This window comes from Equus quagga, chromosome 15 (assembly GCF_021613505.1).
Source record: "Equus quagga isolate Etosha38 chromosome 15, UCLA_HA_Equagga_1.0, whole genome shotgun sequence".
Taxonomy (NCBI): Eukaryota; Metazoa; Chordata; class Mammalia; order Perissodactyla; family Equidae; genus Equus; species Equus quagga.
Genome location: NC_060281.1, coordinates 58,332,457 through 58,344,649, shown reverse-complemented (window position 1 = coordinate 58,344,649; position 12,193 = coordinate 58,332,457). Strand labels below are relative to the sequence as shown.

The window sequence follows — 12,193 nt, the reverse complement described above, 5'->3', positions numbered from 1 at the left end:
ACCTTACCCAATGGTCCAAAAACCACTGGCCCACTCTACCACAGAGTGACCCCAAACCCCTGTGCTTACACTGCCAGGAAGAAATCAGCTACCAGCTGGTCACTGGATGACAGGCCCAGCTGCAGTCACAGGAAGGGCCCGAGTCCAGAGCAGAATGCTAATAAATGCTGATCTAAGAAACATCGTCATCACATAAGCCTGAGTGAACACACAGCCCTTGGACCACTAAGAAAGCTGAGAACAAGCATACGCACAAACACGATTTTAAAGTCTGTATTTTTTTATGGTGGACAGTCATCATTTGCCCCCACAGCCATCTGAAGCCAATAGTCCTGATTATTAAAAATCACAAAGTTGTATAAATGTTCTCCTCCTTTTCGAAAACCATGTTCCTTTTCTCTCCAGGAAACAGGGCTGTCTGCAAAGCCTTGAACCGACAACGTAACCCAAGGAGCTAACTTTGGCTCATCGAAGTAGCGACTGAAAAAGAAAGATGATTCTTAACAAACAGAGAGAGTGAGGAATGTTCACATTTCTTTTACTCGTTCAGGACAAGTGGTATTTCTGATGCTCCAATGAAGCTCAGACCTTAGTTTTTATTTATAAAAACTAGAAGGCGCAAATTAAATTCCTGATGCAGCACTGTGAATTCAATAAAGGTTAACCAATACACAACATGCAAAACAAACCTGAGCTGCTCCTGCCCTCGCTGTGGAAGGTCATCTAAGGTTCAAAGAACAAAAACCCACAAAGTGTGTAAGAACAGCTTCCCTCCTCTAACAGCGCTGTTGTCAGAGTCTCTGTTAACTGAAACACTGCAGAATAATTCATCCAATTTTTAAAAATTCAACGTTCTTATTGAGGAAAATCAAAGTAGTAAAAACACTAACAGATGTGAAAAAAGATGTTGGGTTGAAAAAGGAAAACTCTCGAGACTTAAATCCTAGACACTGTAGAGTGAAGACTGAGAAGTCTCGATGATCGCTTTATCGTCTTTGCAACATGGGGTCTGAGCTTCCTGGCATTCGCTACAACGTAGCGTTTTATTTGTAGAATACCTCCCAAATGAAAAATCCCATACTACTTCCTACAACCCTCGCCATGTTCCTGATGCTCAGTGATTCACAGGGTGTTAGAGCTGGAACAGACCTTAGATACGATTTGGATTCAGAGATGGTCAATTCCTTTTTTCCACCCATTTCAAAAAGAAACATCTTGCAGAACTTCAATATTTAAAACAGATCATAATGTGTTCTATAGAGTACTGCTGTTTTCTTAAGTGATATTACAACTTCAACTGCACCAAAATGGTCCGGGGGAGCAGAATAAGAAAAATGAGCAGCTTGTTTTCAAGAACCACGATTAGGCCCTGCTCTCTGTCCTTTCATAAGGACAAGGACGTGGCAGCAGAATTTTCCTCTCAGCAAGGATAATTATGTCATTTAAGATGATAAGATGATAATGTTACTACACTGTGAGCCCAAGCTAGGAAAAAGGGGAAACGTGTATGAGAGGACCCTGCAATCTGGAACGGCAGAACTGCCCCTAAAATGTCAAGTTGGCACAGACAAGCAAGACATAAAAGGCAAAAAGTGTTCTCACCACAGCTGTTCCAACAGGAGACATATCTTCTCCGGAAGTATGAAACCAGTGATTGTACACAAATAGGCTTTTGCCACCACTGTGCTTGGCTGAGGACAGCAATAGGTTGATATGAAGTTATTAGGCTCATTATTTCTGTCACAAAAAAAAAGGAAACACAGTTATATCTACCACACGATCACTTTCAAAGTATTAAGCCCCTATCAAAAACCAGAAGCCAGAGCCGTCCAAGCCCCAGGAGCTCTCCTACGCACAGCTCGACGTCACTGAAGACGGCGCCCAGCCAATCGAGGAGCTCCCGAGCCCCGCAGGCCACCTCGGGCTTGCCCCCAAGCTCACTGCTCTGCAGCACTGGGCACTGCAGATCTGTCATCGTGCTCACGGCTATTTTTGGCTGATGCTCTTGAATTCGGTAACTGGAAAAGTATGACATCATCGTTGATTCTTCTGCACCTTAAAACAAACCATATAAGTCCTTTTGAATATTGTAAACAAGTCCTCTGAATCCCTGAAACTACCCCATTCCCAAGTGAGAGTTACAGGAAGCAGGTAAGATTAAGGAAAACAGAAGGAAATTGTGCAAAGCTGCATTCAAATTAAAATCACTTAAGTTGCTTTCAGCTCCTTCTGACAAAAGTTCTACAAAAATTCATCTTCTTTCACACTTTCCTGGAAAAGCATAATACTTTCAGATTCAACCCATACTAGTTTCATCATTTGCTCTAATAAGAAAATTTTGACTTAATAAATGACACCAAAAGTATTATTTACGTATAAATGAAATTAGTGAGCTCTACAGGAAAAGGAGCATATATGCACAATCTCTATAAAGGAAAGAGAAGAAGACAGAACCTCCTTAAGGCTTGTCTTTGAAAACCCAGTAAAATCCAGTGTTTTTTCAAGGATTTTTCAAAAACCCTGGAAGACAGAAGTAGAGGCCCCTTCTGGATCACAGGGCAGGCTTGCTTACTGTCCGGTGTAACAGAAATAATGTCTCCCTCCCACCTTCTCTCCAAGGCAAAGGTCACCAGCAGGCTTACTGACTGGTATAAAACATCCGATATACAGAAACTGAAACATAGCACAACTAGAACGACCTACGACTGGAATATACAACTATGTACCGGGGGGATTCGGGGAGAAGAAGAAAAAAAAGGAAACTGAAATATAATGATGTACACTTGAAATTTCTATCGTGTTATAAACCAATGTTCCTCAATTAAAAAACCTAAATAACAACAACAATGAAACGGTGAGCAAAGAAAATGATAAAGCCTGTGAGAAAATCTAAACAAACATTGTACAAAACAATAATTATACTTTATATTAGGAATTTTTAACTAGAGAAACTCGTGAACATGTGCACCAAGAGACATTTATAAAAATGCTCAGAATAGTCTTTTGAAAAATAAAATTTACATACTGATAAGGCTCCGAAAAAAAACAAGTAGAGGCAAAAGGACAGAGTGACTTAGGGGGTACTGCTGTTTTGGGGACGGCTGCTTTCTATTAGGAGAGAAGGAAGCTCCCTCTCAAGAGGTGACCCCTGGGTGGTCTAAAAACCTTGACTGTTTATATCTGAAAACTCAGGACCGGACCCTGAGCTTATAGTGAGGTATAAATTGCAAACTTACAAAGTTTGAGCAACCAGCCAGGATTTCTCTTTCTCTAACAACTTAAGTACAATAATGGATAGTAAGAGATTAAAAAAAAAAAAAAAAAAAGACATATTAGTCTAAATTGCAGATGTGGAAAATGGAACTGACATTTGGGAATCCTGTCTTCTAGGGTGGACAAGTTATGTAATTTTCTCTGTCTTCAATTTTATCGATTATAGAAAGAGTTAAATTAGATGATGTTGAAGGTTCTTTCTAGCACTAAAAGCACAGGATGAAAGAAGGACCAATTTGGGGCAATTTCTTTTAAGGAAGTTATCAGAGTAAGTGAAATAAGTACACGTATGTGTATGTGTGAAGTTTGTAAAACTAGCCTGTGGCCACCTGACAGTTGTTAAAACCATTAGTAAATAACAAAATGCCTGTTCAGATAGGAAACAAGTTTTTCTTTAAAACAATGGAGGGGCCACCCCATGGCCCAGTGGTTAGGTTCATGTGCTCTGCTTTGGTGGCCCAGGGTTTCACGGGTCTGGATCCTAGGCATGGACAGGGCACTGCTCATCAGGCCATGCTGAGGCAGCATCCCACATGGCACAACCAGAAGGATCCACAACTACAATATACAACTATGTACTGGGGGGCTTTGGGGAGAAGAAGGAAAAAGAAAAGCATTGGCAACAGATGCTAGTCCAGGTGCCAATCTTTAAAAAATAAAAGAAAGTTAATGTAAAAGTTCCATCTTCTTTAAAAAGAAACAATGGAATTTTCATTGAAATATTTTGTATATTCAAATCACTGGTTTGGATATATGGGTTTTCATATGCATAAAGGTTGAGGCTTCATTATACCATGGTTCAATTAGTGGATTTTCACGTTCGTAAAAAAAGATTGAGTTCCTTAAGCTCTGGGTTCCTCTCCTGTAACAGAGCTCACTGTGCTGGCATCACCTGGCCTACTCTGTATCACCTGCAGGAACGCGGACTTGGTGAACTGATGCAAATGCTGACACTCTGGCTACTGCTATTGCTGTGAGTAATTAAGTCCTTTGTCTCTGACCCAGGTGTCTTGTGTCTTCTACCAGCATCCTTGAAACTGCAGGCTAACTTCTTAGCTTGCAAGTAGGATAAAATCTCAGACCTTTCAAAGTTCCTGACAAGCCCTTAAAATTATTAGGAGTCTTAGGAACCCAGAGCTCTTCAGAACCCAATGCATAGATGGTCCTCAATAAAGACTTCACGCAATTGAAATGCTAGTCTCTCTGCCCTTTTCTATCTCTACCATAAGCAGAAGGAGAAGCACCAAAGTATTACAGACCTAGGCCTCATGCAAGCAACTTGGAGCACTCAATAACCAGAAACTTCCCATGAGGAGCAGACAGATGGGCATATTTCCAAAATGGACCTATGTGCTTCCCTATGCTCCAAAAGAGAGTAGTACACCATCATATTGTGATGATTTGATGCATTATCATCTTGGGATGGGCCAAAGATACACATCTAAAAAGAGCGAGGCACATGGCAGTTGTGAGTAGATTAACGCGTTTGGTGACCATCAGACTTTTAATTAAATTTAGTGTTCTAATCAATTAAGAGTTACAGCAAATTTAATCTGACTTTTAACAGTATGCCTGATTACTACCCTGTAATAATGAATAAGCAGTTTGTGTATGTAACTAAAATTGCTGTTATTTTAAAATATTACAGCCAAGGTTGTTTGAGGTAAGCAGGAGGAAGGAAGGGGAGAAACAGATAAAAGGTAGCTGCCCTGAAGCCACTCTCAAGATCTCTGGATCTACATACAACCCAAGAAGATGGAGGCAGATGGCTGCAGACCTAGATTATCCTGAACCACAGCTGTCGGGGATGTCTGAGGGGCCAAGGCAGCTTCCTTAATAATGTTTACATGTGTATGTACACAACTTCTCTGACCACAGGAATTAACCACCATTCAATCCTCCATTACTCTCCTTTAATTAACAAGTACATTTCAAAATCATTGTATCATTATATAACGTATTCTCCATTACCTGTATGATGCCAAGCCAAAAGAAAATCAAATTTCAAAGGCTTCTTTTCTTTGAAAGACCAAGATATTCGTTTATACTTCTTAGAATCCAGGTTACAGGATAAATCCATCAAATCAATGGAAACAACTTAAAAAATGGAAAGAGGAATAAATAGTTCATTCAAATATACACAATTTGCACTGTAGAAAAAGTACTGTATTAAAAACATCAGAATTTTTGGAAATTTTATGGTTAGTAAACATTATTTTGTTCTTCTTGCACTCCCTTTGGTTTACCAAATCAAAACTCTGCTTTTAATGGGCCTAGCACTGACAGCTAATACCAACAGATGTTTTAAATTCATACTTGTCCTAGGTCAAAGACCAAGGGCAGAGGTCCTTGGGAGGTCAACTCTAATCTACCTATGGATGTGGCAGCCTTAACACTGATGTTCAAGCCAGACACTGTCAGCAGAACCACATCTCTTCACTCAGGGGTGAATTTCTACTAGGAATCATAAAGACTTGGATAAATAAAAGGAAACTCTTTATTAAGAAAAAGTTGTAGATGTTTTTAATTTTTTTTTTGAGGAAGATTAGCCCTGAGCTAACATCTGCTGCCAATCCTCCTCTTTTTGCTGAGGAAGATTGGACCTGAGCTTACATCCGTGCCCATCTTCCTCTACTTTATATGTGGGACGCCTGCCTCAGCGTGGCTTGACAAGCGGTGCATAGGTCCACACCTGGGATCTGAACCGGTGAACCTGGGCTGCTGAAGTGCAACACGCAAACACTGGGCCAGCCCAAGTTGCAGACTCTTATCTTGGGTTCACTAGTTTGAATTTTTCACCCAAAACATATATATCAAACAGATCACTCCAATTCGATGATCTTTATAAGACGTAGCCCACAGCTGAAGAGAAATACACGTAACGGCACTATCTTATCCTCTCCAAAGCCCAAGCCCCTCGAGTCAGAAGTTTTCAAAGTATGAAAAAGCCATACTTTTTCCAGCCAAAGAGAGTACAAGCAATTCAATCATTTAAATTTAAATTGCTATGGAAGATCATTGACTTGTTAGAAACTAATGGAGTGAGCATAATACCTACTAAATTTCATGATTTTTCTGTCAGAATACTGAGATGGATGACCCTGAAGTCCAGTTTCTTCATAAGTGTCTTTATCCAGTGATAAAATTAATTTCCCTATAAATCAAATAATAATTCCCATAAGAGACGTTAAAAATATGACACATGTTCTCTGACTAAAAGAAAGCACAGCAAATTGAGCAGCTAGATATCAGTGTAATAAACTGCATACAAGGTTATTTATAATACAAGGATATTATTTATACATACTTATACCTTATTTATAATACAAGGGTATTACTTATACATTATACAGACAAGGATATTATTTATAACAGTCAAACTAGAAATTATCTAAATTCCTATTAAAGAAGGAATAGTTAAATCATGATACACCTCTCCTTTGGAAGACCTTCCAAACTTTCAAAGTACTAAGTTAGAACTATATGCAGTGAGATGGAAAGATATCCCCTTACAGCTTGGGAAAAAAGCAAACCGAGCAACAATGTAGCATGATTTAATTTATATTTTTTAAAAAAAGAACAACCTTTACACATGTTTATAAACTCATAGAAAATGTCTAGAAGAATAAACACCAACCATTTAACAACGCTCCTCCTAAGAAGGGGAGTGGTCTGGGAGGCATGGGGATGAAAGGGGGACTTTTACTTTACACACAGCTGTACAGTCTGACTTTTTTCCCCTTACAGTATGTATTTCTTTTATAATAAAAGAAGAAAAATGCACGTGGTTACCGTTGGGCAGCAGGGCAGCAGTGTTGTCTTCATCAATATTTGTATTGTATGTCAGGGCACAGCATGAGCCTGTAAGAGAAAGCCCAGAGGGGAAATTAAGACAGAAAACCACACCTGCCAAAAGCTAGTGGATTATTTCCACATGTTAACAGATCTGCAGGTCACTGCTCCGGCTCGCTCGATAAACTAAAGCCCGCCAAGGCTAAGCCAGAGGACAGGGACAGCCTGGCGCAGCTAGCGCAAGCCCACCCAGGGCCTGCTTGTGCACACGGCCTCCTATCAAGCAGATGGACTCGGGATGGAGCAGGGGCCTTTGGGGTTGCTGGCAGAGAGGCACAAAGCACAAGTGTACACACCTGAGACGCACCGTTCCAGGTTAAGACTGAAAATGTGCCAGGAACTTGTGTGAAGTTAAGAGAGCTACTCAATCTCTCCCAGCCTCAATTTCCTCCCCTGTAAGGTGGGGATCCCAGGCCGACTTCATGGAGCTGTCGCAAGGGTTCAAGTGGGTAAGACATGTAAAAGTGCCTGCTGCAGCCAGCGTCCACACTATTAACACAGGAGGCCCGAACTTCAAAAGAGACAGAAGGAATAATGTCGACAACACCCGACCGACGTCAGCTTCGTAAGCAGCCCCCGCCACCCCAGAATGAGAGGAGCTACAACTAACGAGGACTCTTCACAGCCCCACCGAAGAGGACAGACATGGGGCCTCCTATGAGGTCAGTGGCTCCTGCACAGTGACTTACATAGTGAGGGTGAAATCCGTAAAGACGCTGAAACACAGTGACAAACAAATGGCTCCAAGGAAAAAACTGGAACAAATCAATCAACCCAGCAGACATCAGTGGGAATGGGGTAAGCAGAGGAGGGTGAGAGTCACAAAATCTAAGACAACACCAAACCCCAATGAGCACCTGGCTCCCTGCAGTGCTGCTGTGGTCACGCCGAGAGGGCAAGCTTCTGAGACAGACGCTTGGGCGGCCGGGAGCACAGTGGGCCCTGCAGCCACGCACTCAGCAGCAGTGCGTGTGAAAACACAGGGAAAGACTCTCCTCTCCATGAATCCTCGTTTTCACAGGAGGGATCCTCCCATGTTACAGCATCCCCACGCAACACTTGTGGACAAGTGTAACCAGAAGCCACCACACAGTGAGGGCACATGCAAGAGTGGGATGAGAATACTGAGGGATGGGGCAGTGATGCACGCACCTGACCACAGGCCCCATTTAAAACAGCAGAACCCTAGCACTGCGGATGTGACCTACCCATGCTTCCTCATCTTGCCACTCCCACAGACTACACAGTTTTTCTTACCTTTCTTTACAAAAGTATTGATGAACTCATGAGTAATTAACTCATGGAGAGGTAAATTCTTCACAAAGTAATAGGGTCCAGTTTCCATGACCAGGTTTTTCAGTTCTTTTGACAGTATCCCACATTCAGGAATCAGAAATGAAACCTAATGGAATGTGTAATATAAACAAATCTTATTTTCATGTGGATCGACACCCAGGTTTTTAGGGATGAGAGAACATCATGAAGGCTGCTAACGACTCCTCCACAGGTTTCAACAAAACTCTCAACTTACCAAATCTCAGGAAAAGAGAAATGTGACAATTCAAGTTTTTCATTTGTATATTCAAATGCAGAGTACAGCAGAGTTGAATGAGCAAAGCAATTTAAATGGAAAGGTCTTGTTTGCGTTTTCTCCTTCTCAACTGAGCAGTGTATTTCATGTCCAGCTCCTGTCACTACTCCAATCAATTTATAGGGAAATATAGTACAGTCGAATGCCCCTAGATCTGTTTATCCTGGTGCCAGGCTAGAATCAAAGGAACTGCCCCTTAGGCCATAAGGAATTTAGGGACATCAATTAGCAAGAGGTTACAGGGAAGCGGAAGTGCTGCTGGACGTTTCTATTTTCCAGACGGGAGATGAGGTGCGCATCCCTGACTGCTGTCTGTGACGAGCTTTCCATCCAAAGCAGGGACGTTAGAGCTGACAGGCTTCAAACGCTGCCCAAGTGCTCCACACCTTGAACACCTGCCTGCTCCGGTGGATCCGGAGGATCAGGGTCACCACCGCGTCTGAGAAACCGGCCAGTCAGGCCTGAGTTGAAATTAGGCTCATGAATGGAAAGTGTAAAAGGCTTAAACCATTATCATCCTAAGGCTGATTTTTTGGGGGCCTCGCCACTTACATGGGTTGGTGAAAACAGCTCACTAAACAGCGGACTGGGAGTGTTAGCTGTTCTCAACTCTCAGCAGATGCCGGATAAACCCATAATTAACCTCACTGATGCCTCAACTTCCACATCCGTGAAAAAGGCGCCCCGCGAGGGTGACATTTTCATGAAGCAACAGCCAGAGTTGCTCTGAAGCTGTGCTTGCGAGTAGGGTCAGCAGGGCGAATTTCCGCTAAAGGCTGCCGAAACGGTGTGCCTCGCGGGAGAACGCGGAGGGCGGCAGGCAAAGCAGAAAGTTTCTCAGGTATCAGACCCGTTCCCAAAAGCACTTTAGAAAAGCCAGGAGCTCCCTGGGCCGGAACTCGGGACGATGCTCTGGAAAGATCTAAAGGCAAGCGGGTGGGAGAAGGAATCCAGTGGTGGGGAAGGGCGCGACGTGGCCTCGATTTGCGGCCGGCCCGCGCACTCTCCTAACTCCCTAGCCCCGACCCTGCCCTCCCGTCCCTCCCGGGGAGGCCACCAACTGGGGCGGGGGCGGGCTAGGGACCAGAGGAAGCAGACGCCAGCGCCTCGGACACGGCGAGGGGCACATCGCCCTGCCCCTCCCTCCGACGATTGGACACCGCCCTGAGCCCGGCGCATCCTGGGAGTTGTAGTCCTGCAGCTCTGCCATCCACCGCTCTGGAACGGTTAAGAGACTACAGCTCCCAGCATGCCGGCGAGAAGCCCCGCCCCCTCGCGCGTCGCGGGCTGGCCGACCACGCCGGGCAGAGCGCGGCTCTCCCCCAGCCTCTCCCGCCAGCGGGGATGGAGCGCGGTCCGGCTGGCACAGGGGGTGGTACTCACCCTGTAATTGTGATAGTGCGTCTCCACAAGATGCCGGTGGCGCGACTTGTCGTGGCCGAAGTTGGATTTCTCGCAGACCAGCAAGTGCCGAGGCACCTCTCGCAGCCTGCGCAACGTGGCCATGCTCTCCCCCACGCAGGCCCTCCCCTAGCTCGGGCGCCCCGCCCCCTCTCGCCTTGCCCCAGGTCCCTGCCCTGCGGGCATGCGCGGTGCGGGCGGGCTTCGCATTTTTGAGGCCCCCGCGCCCTTCTTCGGGGTGTGGCTAGGTTTCTTAGGAGCCTGTTCAGGAGCTCTCTGACGGGTACTTGAAACGCTAAGCTCACTTCTTAAGATGAGAATAATCGGTACCTGTGGATCTTGCGTTTTCAAAGCCACCTTTCTCGCCATACCCTCCATCCCTCCCAGCTGCTGTCTCTTGCCATGAATCCTGCCTCTGGGCCCACTCTGGTCCTTCCCAAAGTGTAAAGGAAGTTTGTGTAGGACGGTAATAAAAATTTCTGCTTTCTGCTCTGCGTTAGGACTCCTTCAGACTCCTTTGAAATCACTTTTAAGATCCCCTTTTAAATATCCTTGGAACTGCTTTTAATAATTTGTTGCTTCTGGGGATTACAGTGATAATTCATTTTTCCATTTAATTTTTCAGATCAACTCCAAGTACCACATTATTACTAGCTTCTCAAACTGAAGTATGCACAGCCCCAGTTCTGTACAGAAGGGATGCAAAACAGCAGAATATTTGTGGTACAACCTTCTAGAGCATCAATTTTACTCTCAGATTTTGAAGAACAGAACTTAAGTAATTTACATGGTAAGTATTTAAAAATTTAAAACTAAGACAGGCTAGAAAGTAATCTGCCGTTAATGTCAGTAACCTATGCCTGAAATGTCAGACTGTCTCCGAGGTTGCTCTAAGGAAAACCTATTTCCTATTATTGTAAGTAGGAAAAATTACAGGGAATAGGAAGTCAATTGAAAAACGATACCAATTTCCTAAATCACAGTATGGTACCTAGATATGTTAGAAATATCATCTTAGGATGTAAAATGCTTTTTAAAACCCTGCTTCTTGGGCATCTCACAATTAAGTAGCAGTGGCATCTCTTAGACTAGCACCATGAGATGTGTACGTCTTCTTTGTTGATACTCCAAAGCTTTGCAGAGTGACTAGGGTGACTCTGATGGTCTACTAATTGTATTTAGAAGCCACATGAAGCTTTTCTAGCAAGTCATTTTGTTTACATTTCATTAAGTTTTGAAGATTCGATAAAATTTTATTTGTATAAACATCAGCTGAAAAATGCATTGAGAGAGAAATAGCTGTGTGCAGTTTGGATATCCCAAACTCAGAAGGGTTCTTCCGGGGAAACATTACTTGAGGATATGTTCTGTGGGGTGTGCCTGTGTATGAAATAGAAGGCAAAAATCTCATGTGTTTTGAAGACTAAAGCTGTAATTCAGGTCAATGTGGGGCTGAGGAGTCCTCTCAGCCTGCCTCTTCAGGGTTCTGGAGTTCTGTCTATAATGATCCCTTGCCAGCACATTCATTTCCCCCTCCCTGCTGGGTCATTGCTGTCAGCAAACAAATGTGCCCTAATGTTGTGCATTAAACACACAGACCTCCTTGGACCCCAGGTTCCTCTGCATTCTCATTCTGTTTCTCTGCTTTTAGAGCTCTCCTCACGTTCTCTCCTGAGCCCATTCCATTCCAACTTTCCCTCGCACTACTTCACTGAAATGGCTTTTTGCAAGGTCACCAATGAGTTCCATTTTGCCAAATTCAAGGCCAAATTTTTGTTCTTATCTCACTCAAACTTTTAGCAGTATTTGACAAGATGATACAATTGAGCACTTCTTCCTTGCATTAACTATATTTCCTTATTTTCTCTGTTCTTATTTTCTGATGCTCTGGCATCTGGGGCCTTGCTGGCCAGCCTTGCTGACTACCCCTTGGAGAGTTAGCTAATTCCTGGAGATAGCAAACAGCTAGTGCTGTCAGCGTACCTTTCATTTGCAGACTCCCCCATCCAGAGCCCACACCCCACCACACCTCTTCTGTGGGCTGTTACACTCCAGGCTAACATTCTCCACCCTAAG

At 43.7% G+C, this 12,193-nt stretch overlaps 2 protein-coding genes across 2 annotated transcripts in view; one reads left to right on the top strand and one right to left on the bottom strand.

The window, feature by feature from the left end:
- Positions 1–262: 262 nt before the first annotated feature.
- On the bottom strand, positions 263–10,264 carry RPP40 (ribonuclease P/MRP subunit p40). Its single transcript, XM_046638754.1, has 8 exons — positions 10,100–10,264; positions 8,383–8,527; positions 7,066–7,134; positions 6,332–6,427; positions 5,245–5,370; positions 1,857–2,055; positions 1,603–1,737; positions 263–480 (listed from the first exon to the last, which is right to left on the bottom strand). The coding sequence occupies exons 1-8, from the start codon at positions 10,220–10,222 to the stop codon at positions 282–284; spliced, it is 1,092 nt and encodes a 363-aa protein (XP_046494710.1). The 5' UTR covers positions 10,223–10,264; the 3' UTR covers positions 263–281.
- LOC124227113 (uncharacterized) overlaps positions 10,254–12,193 on the top strand; it is a 26,565-nt gene continuing 24,625 nt past the window's right edge. The window contains exons 1-2 of the mRNA XM_046641005.1: positions 10,254–10,583; positions 10,743–10,907. Coding sequence (XP_046496961.1) covers positions 10,817–10,907 — 91 coding nt within the window. The 5' untranslated portion in view covers positions 10,254–10,583; positions 10,743–10,816. The remainder of the gene's footprint in view (positions 10,584–10,742; positions 10,908–12,193) is intronic.

Bases quoted from the DNA above. Each gene is read 5' to 3' on its own strand.
- RPP40 (XM_046638754.1), bottom strand. From the start codon at position 10,222: ATGGCCACGTTGCGCAGGCTGCGAGAGGTGCCTCGGCACTTGCTGGTC. The intron at 6,428-7,065 runs GTAACCACGTGC...TTTGATTTATAG, and splicing joins TGCTGCCCTGCTGCCCAACG to GGAAATTAATTTTATCACTG. The intron at 481-1,602 runs GTGAGAACACTT...TTTCTTTTTCAG, and splicing joins CTCCTGTTGGAACAGCTGTG to TCGCTACTTCGATGAGCCAA.